General features: G+C 43.4%; 1 protein-coding gene across 1 annotated transcript; it reads left to right on the top strand.

Moving 5' to 3' along the window:
* Nucleotides 1-223: 223 nt before the first annotated feature.
* Nucleotides 224-11101, top strand: LOC105889369 (U2 snRNP-associated SURP domain containing). The gene is made up of 26 exons (XM_012815189.2): nucleotides 224-327; nucleotides 1048-1146; nucleotides 1312-1423; nucleotides 1531-1649; nucleotides 1872-1942; nucleotides 2021-2106; nucleotides 2752-2787; nucleotides 2907-2989; nucleotides 3223-3388; nucleotides 3510-3721; nucleotides 4103-4146; nucleotides 6464-6568; nucleotides 6720-6786; nucleotides 6880-7043; nucleotides 7228-7390; nucleotides 7732-7811; nucleotides 7909-7996; nucleotides 8113-8259; nucleotides 8487-8676; nucleotides 8776-8862; nucleotides 8964-9018; nucleotides 9233-9383; nucleotides 9571-9681; nucleotides 9796-9932; nucleotides 10117-10305; nucleotides 10563-11101. Exons 1-26 carry the CDS (start codon nucleotides 283-285, stop codon nucleotides 10699-10701), a joined length of 2946 nt encoding a protein of 981 aa, XP_012670643.2. The 5' UTR covers nucleotides 224-282; the 3' UTR covers nucleotides 10702-11101.
* The last annotated feature ends 1851 nt before the right edge of the window (nucleotides 11102-12952 follow it).

Below are 12952 nucleotides of genomic sequence, written 5' to 3'. Positions count from 1 at the left end.
GCTATTAGGGTATGGACCCTGGCTTAACTAGTCTAGCCCTTTTCTTCTTTACTTTACTTTACTATAACTATATTTTCAAAGTAAAGTTATAAATATGAAGTGGTGATTTAGTTTTGGTCGAAAAATACCAAGATTTTACATGTAGGCTATCAGAATTTACTATAAACCTAGAAATCGATCCATAACATTGTGAACTGAGATTAAGTCCTACAGCATCGGTATTTGATTATTTACAGAAGCGTCTTCTCTTCCGGGATTGATTAACCATCCTAGTTAACCAAGATGGCGGACCGGACGCCTGGTGGTGCTCAGAAAGCGAGTGCTAAGGTGATTAATATCGTTGCTTAAACATGTTTATTAACTAGTTATTTATACATTATATATATCCATGGTATATGTTAAATGTTTACTTACTCATAGGAAGTAATATGTTGCACTGATGTAAGGTGCTGAAACGGGAAAACGTAAACAAATGTCTAGCTAGCTAAGAGTGGCTAGCTAATTAGCCAGCTAGCTTTTAGCTATGTGACCAACCAGCGCTTTCTCTATCTCGCTGTCACTAGTCGTCTTAGCTATATTCATTTGTCTCAGCTAGATAGACATTGTACCAAAGACGTAGCAAAGTTATTCAATGTATTATGATGTCCTTGCAAATCTCGTACATTGAACCGCCTCTGTAAAAATGTATTGTAAACAAAATGTGCAGTGTCTTTGCTAACGTGCTCGCAAGCTCACGTTTTACAGCAAGCATTTAGCTATAGCTAACGTTATCCAAAGAATTCGGACAGCCGCCAAATTAGTAACAAGTTGCTAGCTAGTTACGTAGCTAACTGTCTCCTGCAACAACTGGGTACAAACGCCACAAACTGTTAGCCCCTTTTCCTGTTTCAATGCATAGCTAGCTGTAAAAGAAAGAAAGCATGAATTCGAGAGTCCAGTAATGTCCCCCCAGCATTCATGCAAGTGGGCAATCAGAGCAAACTAAGATTCCGTTGTTTTTTGTGGAGAGGAGACAAACGTAAAGAATGACATTTGTGTTCTCACCAGGCATTGCTTGAAAGCAAGTTAAAGTCCTTCAGCATTGGGAAAATGGCTGTGGCGAAAAGGACGTTAAGCAAGAAGGAGCAAGATGAAATTAAGAAGAAGGTAAATGATATGGCTTAAACATCGTAATTTCTAGTTCCAATGTATCAGTGTACATTTCAGTCCCATTAATGGAAAGTGCTTTTAGACGTAGTATGATCATGAAGGCTAACTTCACCACTTTTGTTTTTTGTTTGTGACTGGGAACAACTATTTTGTGACCCACAGGAGGATGAGAAAGCTGCTGCTGAGATTTATGAGGAATTTCTCGCTTCCTTTGAAGGAGGAGATGGCAAAGTCAAGGCTTTTGTGCGAGGAGGACTTGCAAATGCATCAAAAGGTTTGACAGAGCTCAGATAGTGTGTGAATTGGAGGTCTGTTTTTGGTTGGTCTGAATTTTTCTGGAGGGGTTGAATAAAACCAACCGTATGCCTCTTGTCAATACAGATACAGCTGGTGCAGATGAGAAGAGAGGCAAGTTGTACAAGCCCAAGCCACGCTTTGAAGCCAAAAGCATCTTGCCTCTGGAAACGCCCCCACAATTCCTGGCACTTGATAAAAGAAATGTATGTATTACTTGAGGCTTGAGGCTTTATTTGTGCTATTTTATTTTAATTTGATGTATTTTAATAAGTAGTTCTCTGACCCACGTCTTGTTTACTAGAATATTATGGTGAGACCACATATATTTGTATGATACAGTACTGTCCTCAAGCTTTACTTTTGTGATATTCTGTGGCATACTAAACAGGCAGCTTACTAAGTTTTCTTTACATGTTCTCTTCCAGGTCATAAAGAAGAACCTTGAAAAAGAAAAGAAAAAGAGTAACCTTGAACTTTTTAAAGAGGAATTAAAACAGTAAGTGTTCATTAAATAAATGGCTTCAGTACATATTTTGATTGTGTAATTTCCTCAACGCTGGGTTTCGCCCCTTAGAATACAGGAGGAGAGAGATGAACGGCACAAGTTGAAAGGGCGAGTCAGCCGCTTCGAGCCCCTTGGTGTGGATGGGCGGCGCTCTGGTGAGTGACGGTGTTCTGCATGTTATTCACCATGATCCCTTCCCAAGTCGGTCCCTTTGCAGTGGCATAACAACTGGACATGTCAGCTTTACGTGTTGAGTATACTCCTGCCGACACGGTTACATTTAGGTCGCTTATGACACATTTTGGCACCAGGATGGACTCGGCTTGACGTTGACTGCATATGTGCATTCATTTAGCAGATGTTTTATCCAAAGCGATATACAGTCCATATGCTCAATTTCATTTCACTTATTTCATGCTTCAGCAAATCAGAGCTGATTAGTTTACTATCAACAGTATTTTGAAGGTAGTTTGCTTTCACTAGATAGAGGAGTAAATGGTTGTGAAGGGGCAGAGGAAAGAAGAGACCTGTAAAATTGTATTTGCTGTAGATTCACAAGAGGGAGAGATATTATTTCCAACACTGTGATTGAGCTTGTGCGTTGAGTGACATGTTCGAAACAGTAAAAGTAGCATATTTTGGAAACACAAATGCGCATGTACAATTCAGCGTTGCACACACGCGCAGACATTTTGGAGTAATAGTCCAGTCCCATGCCTCCACCCCAACATGACCTCACCCAGCCTTTTGTAACATGCTGTCTCCTGCTTATGAACGACAATCCTTTCTGCTTCTTTCAGTGGATGGTTCCTCGCGCAGAAACCGTCCAAACAGTGGTAATCAGACTTAATACAGTAGCATGCTAGTGCATAGATCATTAACATTTCAGTGTTTGCATACCCTGACTGCACACGTAACATCATCCCCAACTTTTTTTAATTCTCTTCCTCCCCAGCTTTGGATGACTCTGCTCCAGGCTCCCATGATGTGGGAGACCCCACAACAACCAACCTTTACCTTGGAAATATAAACCCACAGGTAAACTACAGGCTCTACACTTCACAACCACGTACATTTTACATGAAGCCACTATATAGATGAAAATAAATCACGTGACCTATTGCTCAGCTTTGATCAATTAAACTTGTTCTTCGAGAAAAAAAAGAGTAAAATAGTGGAATGAGTAAATATAAATGTTAAAACTTTTTATTTCTGCCCTGAAGCAGTAGTTTGTGTGTTTGTTAATGTGCGGTTGTGTCTCCTGGCTTCAGATGAATGAGGAGATGCTGTGTCAGGAGTTTGGACGCTACGGCCCTCTGGCCAGTGTCAAGATCATGTGGCCCCGGACAGACGAGGAGAGGGCACGCGAAAGGAATTGTGGTTTTGTGGCCTTCATGTCCAGGAAGGATGCTGAACGTGCCCTGAAGAACTTAAACGGTAAAACTGTTCCTCCTCATGTAATAACAAGCAAATGCCATTCTGCCATACCACCGATAACTTGCCTTTGAAATGTCATGCACTAGAACAAAAGACTGATGTTGTCTCTGTCACAATTCAGGCAAGATGATCATGAATTTTGAGATGAAGCTGGGCTGGGGCAAAGGTGTGCCCATTCCGCCCCACCCCATCTACATCCCCCCCTCCATGATGGAGCACACCCTCCCCCCGCCCCCCTCCGGCCTGCCTTTCAATGCCCAGCCCCGCGAGAGGCTGAAGAACCCTAACGCCGCAATGCCCCCAGCTCCCAAAAGCAAGGAGGAATTCGAAAAGGTAACTGCCCACGAACCGTATGTAACACCTACTGGATCTTGTCATTGCCTGGTGTAGGTGCTATTAGAGTAAGGGTATTTTGGAGAAGTTATTTTATGGCTATGGGCTGTAGTTTATGGAACTTAGTGTTTGCTGATACATATCTATAGAACAATCATATAGGGAGCTTGAGACAATTGTGTAATTAGAATGGTAAGTCTTGAGTATAGTAGAATACACATTGTGTTATAAATGTAGGTCTTTGTATTTAATACTGTAAGCACTACAGGAAAGTTGTTCTATGCAGTATTCAATGCATTCTATATATATTTTTTCTTCTGTTTCCTGGCAACAATACTCACATATTCTATGTTTATTATCTGATGTGACCTTCATATACAGAGTCTGTCGCAAGCCATAGTCAAAGTGGTTATCCCAACAGAAAGGTACATGCTTTTTCTTTTTTTAATTGGTATAAAAGTCAGAATCAAAACAAAAAATCCCATAATGACCCACCTAAAGTATGATCAAATTGGTCCATTGCATGCTACTGGGGGTTGTCTAGTTTGGCTGAGCAATAGTTGAGGCAGAAAAAGGTATTCTGGTTGGATAGTAGGTTGTAAGATCATGAAGGTGGTCTCCACAGAAGAATCCGTGTTTGGTAAGGTTGCCTTAGGTACGGCAGGCTTTCTTATGGAGTAGTAGGGTCTTTAGGAGTGTGCATTGCTACAGGGATATGCATCACCATTATAAATGTAAGTGTGTATATTGCGATACTGTTCCAGTGTTTCACGTATATTGCAGTATACATTGTCCTGTCAAGTCTGCCATCTTGCATCACTAGTAAGTTAGGAACAGCCAAAGTCCAGCTCTCATCCATGCCTTTAGTATGTTTAGCATGTCTACACGAGCAGCCATCTGAAGGGAACCTGTATAGCTAGCTTAGCACAACACTGCCATATAACTATTGCTCAATCCAACCGCACTCCCCCCTGGCCTGTCAGTTAAACTTTGGTCCAAGCCAACCTGGCCCCAGCCTAGCCTTTCCAACCACCAGCAGCAACCCCATTAGTCTCAGTGACCTTTGACATTGGCCTTGGTGAGCAGCACAAGTTGAACTGTCGGCCGCAGCGAGGGATCCTGAAAAGCATCATGGGATGGATGGGGAAAGTATAAGCCTACAGAGTTTTACCAGACATTGGTACGGTCAGCTCCATCACCACAAGTAAATGTGATTTGTGTTGTTTAAACAAAGCAGACATGAAAAGGGCATCATCTTTTTGTTGTTTTGTTGGCCACTTAGGCTAATTGTGCACAATCAGCACCTCAAGTCTCTCCCGCACTCCACACTGCAGATTCTCACATGGTGGAGTTATCTCTCCACCCTACCCAATGCGACAACCTAGGATAATTTGTGTTTATGTGTGTAAATACTGCATGATCAATTAACTACAGTCCAGAAAGACTTAACATTGAGGCTAAATATAGCCTATTAATGCCAACAGTCCTATACTGCTTTGGTGCTGTCAAAGCTAATGGGTTCCTAACTGATAGAATTCTGATTTTGCAATGTTATTCACGTGTCATTAGCAGTTGGTGATTACCCAGCTCAGCAATGCTCTCCAGATTTTTTGTAAATGTAGAACATTTAATTGAGGGACACATAGCATTCCTCTGGATTAAAATCCACCCGTCTGTGATCCCTCTCAGTTTTAGAGTTGAGTTAGTTAGTATTTTGGTCCCTGCTCTTGTGAGCATTGTAGTGCAGTAATCCTGACATTCATTTATGACTTGCAGGGGTTATGGGTCCTTATATCAAAGTGGACCTAAAGGAACTGAAAATCACATTCTACGCAGTTGACTATTAGGTTATTCAGTTGTGCAAAGTGTTTGTTGTCCACATTTTCTCTCTGCAGTTTTGCAATGGAGGTATGTGGCTCTTGTGGCTTATAAGTACCGGAGGCGTTTGGTCACCATGTAGTAAAATGGAGACTGAATATCCACGTGTTCACATGCTTGCCTCAGTGTTGAGTTAAATAGTAATCACACTTAGACTTGGATCAGTGGTTTCCTGCCATCTTGAGCAACCCGGGTCACTTCCTGTCTTGCCATCACCGTGCACAGTGCACCCTGTTAAAAGTGATTTGGAGGGCATACTAGTTGATTATGTGAGAAGTGATTTGTCTGTGAATATATTTAGAATAATTTTAGCTGTTAATATATAATGTTATATTACGAAAGAGCCTGTGTACAAATTTGGTTACTTAGTCATATTACAATAGTGTCTAGCCTAATGATGTCATCTAATGCAAATGAGTGAAAATGTAGACTTGTAGTATGCTACATGGTAGTCACATGTTTCCATTTTGGTTAGCTACATTAGCCTAATTCCTCCAGGGGGGAAACTAGAAGAGAAAATGTGGACATCAAACAAAACATTGCATTTAAATATAACTTTAGGGTTAGATTTTAATTTCTTGCTGAGCATCCTTTCAATTCTGACAGACTCAAGTCTGGTGGTTCCGGCAGCATTTAAATGTAAAAGCAGGCGCCCTCTAGTGGCCGTCACGTTAACATCTGTCCATTGGCTTGTCGAATGGCTTGTCGAATGCTTAAAGGACGTCAGACTTGATGCTGTCAGAATGACCCCCCTTTGACCTCTCCCTGTTGCCATGCAAAGTCAGAGAGGTGAAAACTGACTGAGAGGGACTGAGCAGTGCCAGTGGTCTGAATCCATTTGTTTTAACTGTGGTTTTCTCGTAGGAATTTGCTCTGTGTCATCCACCGCATGATCGAGTTTGTGGTGCGTGAAGGGCCCATGTTTGAAGCTATGATCATGAATCGGGAGATTAATAACCCGATGTACAGGTATGCATCTCCTCTGTAGTACACAATCAATTTATTTTATGCTCTTAAGCTTGTCTTGCACATTTAAAAGATAACTGGAGAACACTTGTGATGTGATTTTTGTTCTTTTAATACCCCTGCCTAAATGTGGTTTCCTGGCTTTTCCCTGCAGATTTCTCTTTGAAAACCAGAGCCCTGCTCATGTGTATTACCGGTGGAAGATCTACGGCATTTTACAGGTGTGGAATACACGTAGTGACATTTGACTGGACCCAAAAATACGAATGAACATTTGGAAAATAATTTCTGAGCCCCTTTCCTTTGGCTTGCAGGGAGAGGCTCCCATAAAATGGAGGACTGATGACTTCCGCATGTTCAAGAATGGGTCACTATGGCGACCGCCTCCTCTCAACCCATACACGCATGGTAGCGCTGATGATGAAGAGGAGGAGGAGGAAGAACAGGAGCCTGGCAAGAAAGGCTGCTTGAAAGAAGAGTGCGTCTCAGACATGACTGTTCATTCCATCTGTTCATTTATAGTTAATGTGCATCTTTTAGTTGGTGCCTCAGTAACTTAATTTAATTTGGCTCCTAAGAGAATTCCAGAAATCACCCTGTGTGTGTCTCTGTCTGTCTGTCTGTCTGTCTGTCTGTCTGTCTGTGTGTGTGTGTGGCTACAGTGAGAGGGATAAGCTGGAGGAGATGTTGAGGGCCCTAACGCCCAGGAGAAGTGACATCGCTGAGGCCATGCTTTTCTGCCTGAGCCACGCCGAGGCTGCTGAGGAGATAGTGGAGTGCGTCACGGAGTCCCTCTCCATCCTCAAGACCCCTCTGCCCAAAAAGGTCCGTAACACATAATCGCTCTTTGTTAGAACCTTTCAAACTGGCTTGTTGGGATGCCCTGGCAATGTTTTTTGTAGTTAAGCACATGTGGACACAGCTTACGGATATATCTGTAATATATTGAACTAGACTGATATGTTCCAGTTAAGGGAATCACTATGAACCATTTTTCTGAATGAATCTGTATGAATCCAAACTGCTGTTTTAAACGTTGTTTCTTCATGTGGATATGGGTTGGTATAGCATTTTGTACATTTGGCTCAGAAAAGACTAAAAGAATCTCCTGTGTATATGTAAGGGGCATGGTTAATCCTCTAAATGTCGACTGCTCTCTGTTTCAGATTGCACGGTTGTATTTAGTATCTGATGTGCTGTATAACTCGTCTGCAAAAGTGGCCAATGCATCCTACTACAGAAAATAGTAAGTTCTGATTTCTGTTTCTTACCTATTACAGCACAGTAGTGGATAGGTTTTTTGTAGAAATTGTCATTAAACCTTTTTTCTTTCTATTTCGCAGCTTTGAAACCAAACTTGGTCAGATATTTGCTGACCTCCAGTCTACATACAAGTCGATACAGGGCCACCTGCAGTCAGAAAACTTTAAGGTATCCCTCTTAAGATTTGACTTTCCTTTTCCATCTTAAAGTAACCATTTCGGAGCTTTGGAAACTGATTTTTTTTTTTCACAGAGAATGTGTTGTGTTTCATTTTATTCTCTTAGCAAAGAGTCATGGCATGTTTCCGGGCATGGGAGGACTGGACCGTCTACCCAGAACCCTTCCTCATCAGACTACAGAACATCTTCCTGGGTCTGGTGAACCTCACAGCTGAGAAGGAACCTCCTGTGGTGACCGCCGTATTGCCAGAGGTGAGGCAGTATTGCGAGAGCTCATCCCCATAATGTAACTAAGAGCAGCAGTAGATCCATTCTTGTCCATGTATGTGTCCGCTTCACAATGACAGGAAAGGAAGGGCAGAATAGCAGTCCTAGTGAAATATGGCAGGCAGAAGGCGGTTGTGTTGGTTCATTGAAGATTGCCATCAGAGGGGCAGGTGATGTTCATAACACTGGATTGTCTCTGTGGTGGTTCACAGCCTGAACCTGTAGAGGAGATCGACGGGGCACCAATAGGTGAAGAGCTGGATGGTGCTCCACTAGAAGATATGGACGGAGTGCCCATAGATGGCGCCCCCATCGATGGCGAACCTTTGGATGGGGCACCCCTGGATGACTTGGATGGAGTTCCCATCAAGGCCATAGAGGAGGATCTGGATGGAGTTCCGCGTAAGTTCTAATAGCAAGATAACGTGAACCTTTATCAAACAGGGCACAAGGGCTCGGCCAGAGTGTTAAATTCTGGGTTCGTTCTCCGTCTCTCCTCAGTTGATCAGTCTGGGGCAAAAGGAGCGGCGTTCAAGGTAGCCCCGTCCAAATGGGAAGCAGTGGATGAGGCTGAACTGGAGTCACAAGGTAACTTTTTTAAGTTTCACTCCAGTAGTTTGGGGAAATGGAGATGACTGTGCACATTATAGTAACCACTGTTTTGTTTTTCTAAACCTTGCTTCTTTCAGCTGTCACTACATCGAAATGGGAGGTCTTTGAGACGCCCGAAGAGGAAGGGAAGAAGTAAGTAGAAAATGTCTCAGGAAATAACAGGGTCATTTTCGCTCTCTCTGTTTCATGGGTTAAATGAGTAGCTTTGCGCGTAATGTAGATGAAAATAAAACAGACATGGCCAAATATCAAACAGCAGAAGAATTTGAGTTTCCTTGAAGGTAGTTGACGTGTTTTTGTGTCTAGGTCTGAGGACAACAGTGATGATGTGTTTTTGTGTCTGTAGGTCCGAGGACAACAGTGATGATGACTCTAGGAGCGCCCGGTCAGAAGAGCAGCAGAGCTTCTCCAACCCCATGAGGGACGAGCACAACGACACCAAGACCAAAATCTCTGAGATGAACGAGGAGAAGCGCTCCAAACTACGCGAGATTGAAGTGAGGCTCCACTCTGTGCTCTTCCTGTGCTTTTCTTTTCATATTTCTGTGACTGCTGGAATTAAAGGATTTTAATAAGACCATACATTAATTAAAACAAAGGATTTGTATGCAGTCTAGCCACAGATGTACACATACCTGTTGCGATTCCTTCCTTGTAATACATTCTTTCTCCACTTCTCCATAGCTCAAGGTGATGAAGTTCCAGGATGAGCTGGAATCAGGCAAGCGGCCCAAGAAGTCTAGCCAGAGCATCCATGAGCAGGTGGAGCTTTACAGAGACAAGCTGCTACAGAAAGTGAGTTATCCTGTCCCACAGGCTTTTAAAAAAACCTGTGACACTTTCAGCTTGGGTTTCTGATTTGTGGATGACTACTTTGCACTGAGGAAACACCCCTTTTCACCACTACAGGAAAAAGAAAAAGAGAAACTTGAAAGGGAGAAGGAGAAAGAGAAAAAAGAGAAAGAGAAAACCGAGAGCCGCTCAAAGGACACAAAGAAAGAGAAAGAGAAGGAGAAAGAGGAATCCCCTCCTGCTAAAAAAGAGAGGTATGTGTCATCGTGGTGTGCCTTTACCTCAGGGATTCCTCTTGATGATGGCAGATGACTTGACCGCACAGTTAGAGACTGATTTTTTTTTTTGGGATAAAATGTTAACCTTCCAAATTGACAGCTGAGGTTGCTATGAATCTGAACCGGCCTTTGGCCTCTGTTTGTGTGGTGGTGTTGCTAGGAAACGCAGGCACAGCTCATCTCCCAGTCCCACGCGGGGCAGCAGCAGCCGGCGGCGGTCCCCCTCCCCTCGCTCGGAACGCTCAGAGCGGTCGGAGCGGTCAGAGAGGTCGTATCCTAAGGACACCACGCGGTCACGGTCTTCTCACATAGACTCCCCACGTTCTGTCACCAAGAAGTCCTCCAAAAGGTAGCTCATGTTAACATACTGCCCCACTCAACAGTATTCAAAATGTACACTTGAACCTCCATTATAATCATTTATAGATGGCGACTTCCTGTGTCAAAAAAAACATCCTACTCCTACAGAAAGTTATTAATTTTTGTTGTACGTATTCGAAGTGTTAGACGAGCTGAAAATGTAAGTTAGTCAGGGTTCAATTGAAAGCATGAGTTGGAGAAAAGAAGACGACTTGAATGACCAGTTATTTTTATTTTTTTCCCTAGGTCTCCCTCATCTCCCAGAACTCCAAAGCGATCCCGAAAGTCGCGTTCGCGAACGCCCAAAAAGTCCACCAAGAAGTCCCGCTCCAAGTCCCGTTCCCCACACCGCTCACACAAGAAGTCGAAGAAGAGTAAACACTGACCCGTCGTCACATGCCCCCCCCCCCAACACCCCCTTCTTACCCAGTCTCCCCCCTGCCCCCCTGCTCGCAGGACTCGTGTAGACAAGTCAGAGGAGTAGCAGCAGCCAATCCCAACGTCCCAATCTCTATCCCCAATCCCTTCTGTGCCTGATCGCCTTGAGGACGTCGCTAGGAGAGACTGACATTGGTGATGCGTTTGCTGTGGAGCCCCCAGCAGCTGCTGTTTTATAATGTACAGTAATCATGAGAGAGGTGCGTGTGCTCTCCTAGGCCCGGGCCCCAATTCCACCCCCGTGCTGGATCACATGCTCATGCCTAGTCAGTGTGTACGGCCGTAGTCCGATTTACATGTGTCTGTTTTGTTGTTTTTGTAGTTCACATTAAAGAGGATTCATAAGACGTTCGGCCTAGTTCCTAGTTCTGTTCTGATCTCTTTGATCTGAACTGATCTCTGATCAGATTGCTTTGCCCCCACCGCCTAATCCTTGCACAACAAAACAAATCACTTTTCACTTTTTTTGTGATTTGTTAAACAACACATACAGGGTAGACTCCAGAGGTGTAGATGGCTATGACAAGTATATGTTTTCTGTTGTTTTTGGCATCCAGTCTGACCCCACATGCCCCTGTTGCAGAGGTAACTGCCCTGGTATTATAGATAGCATACATACAGGCCTTCAGAAAATCATAATTTGCTTCAGCTGACACATCTATGACCTTCCTAGAGAACCACCACATCATCTCAGTTTCCCCCCGCTGTTTTGACTGAAGGCTGCTGTTTTGACTGTGTTGACCCGTTGAATTATTTTAGCACATGAGCCTAGCTGCCTGCAATTGTCAGGGCCACCATTTTTCCAAATCTTCCCCGGCTGCATTTTATGAAGCCTTGGGTGATGGCTGTGTAATGACCTTTTGGCCCGCACTAGTGTCGGTGTGTATTACATTTATGTTTTTTCTGCCCTGTACCGCAGGACTCTAGGCATATCTGAGGGTTCATGCCAAAATGGGTTCAGTTTCCTGTGTGAGGGTCATTGGTATCTATATCATAATACAGAACTGCTGTGTGTGTGTGTGTATTTGTGAGTGTCATGGAGGTCTCTCAATCAACTACTACAGTTACTACAATATTTTTCCCTTTGCTTTTCTGAAGAAAATGTGGGCTGTCCTGTGCTGTGCTGTTCTTAACATGCTCATGTGAGACTTCAACTGGAGTTGACACCTATGTGTGCAGATGACTTTTCTTATGACCTTAGCGAGCTTCAGGGCAAGTGTTCGCATTAGCTCCAGAGACACCATTGTGTTCTTAGGAATGTTAGAATGGGGTGATGGGTGACAACCATAGTGTACGTAGACTGGATGGGCATCAGCTGAATTTGCACGGGCATGTGAAGCCATTTTGGTCAGATGGTAGACGCAAAAGGGTATTGAGATGTTCCAGTGAAGTACTTCTTGTTAATTAAGTCTTACAGTTTAGTTATCGCCAGCAAACGCCTTTTAAAATGCGAATATGCTACATGGCCACACGGTGGCAGCAATTTCTGTCCATATTCTATCCATCTTGGCTCTCGTCAGGCAGTTTACTATAGCCAATGAAAATATTATATGTCGCCTTGACCTTTGCAACGCGCGGATACTAAACTATAACTGACAGCCAGCATGGTCAACCGCGTAGTTCAGCGTTCACGGTCCTTTAAACGCTCTTCACTATCTAATGTTTTGCACAATAATGTGTCTCTTTGCTGACTTGCTACGACGTTCATAACAGAAACATTACACCATAACAAACCCGGTCCTACCACTGCCGTGTAGTCATCCGTATCAATGCTAATACGACAGCAATTATACGATAAACAGTTCCGTACCACTTGGGTGCGTGCCACAGGCGTAAAAATGAATGATGTTCTGCTTCTTCCATTCAGTCTGTTGTGGACAGACCCCGTCACGACGTGTATTCATTTAACGCTCCTGCTTTTGAGCTCAGCAAGAAAATTGTAGGGCGCCAGGGGTCCATGTGCAAACTGTTTGGGGAGATAGTGTGAAAAGAAAATCACTTCTGTCAAAGCCGGAACGCCTTGACCCCTCAAAGCTGTCTTTTGTGGATTGTGTTTAGATTTCTAGAGAAGAGAGTGCTCTGTTCACAGAAGAAATGTTGATAGCACAAAAGAACAGCTGAGATTCCATTGACGGCACCCCTTTAGATGTAAAAAAAAAAGTGCCAGAAAAATGAAACCATTGTAAGTTTTGGGCAAT

This window comes from Clupea harengus, chromosome 17 (genome assembly GCF_900700415.2).
Source record: "Clupea harengus chromosome 17, Ch_v2.0.2, whole genome shotgun sequence".
Classification (NCBI taxonomy): domain Eukaryota; kingdom Metazoa; phylum Chordata; class Actinopteri; order Clupeiformes; family Clupeidae; genus Clupea; species Clupea harengus.
This window is presented reverse-complemented; position numbering and strand designations above follow the sequence as displayed.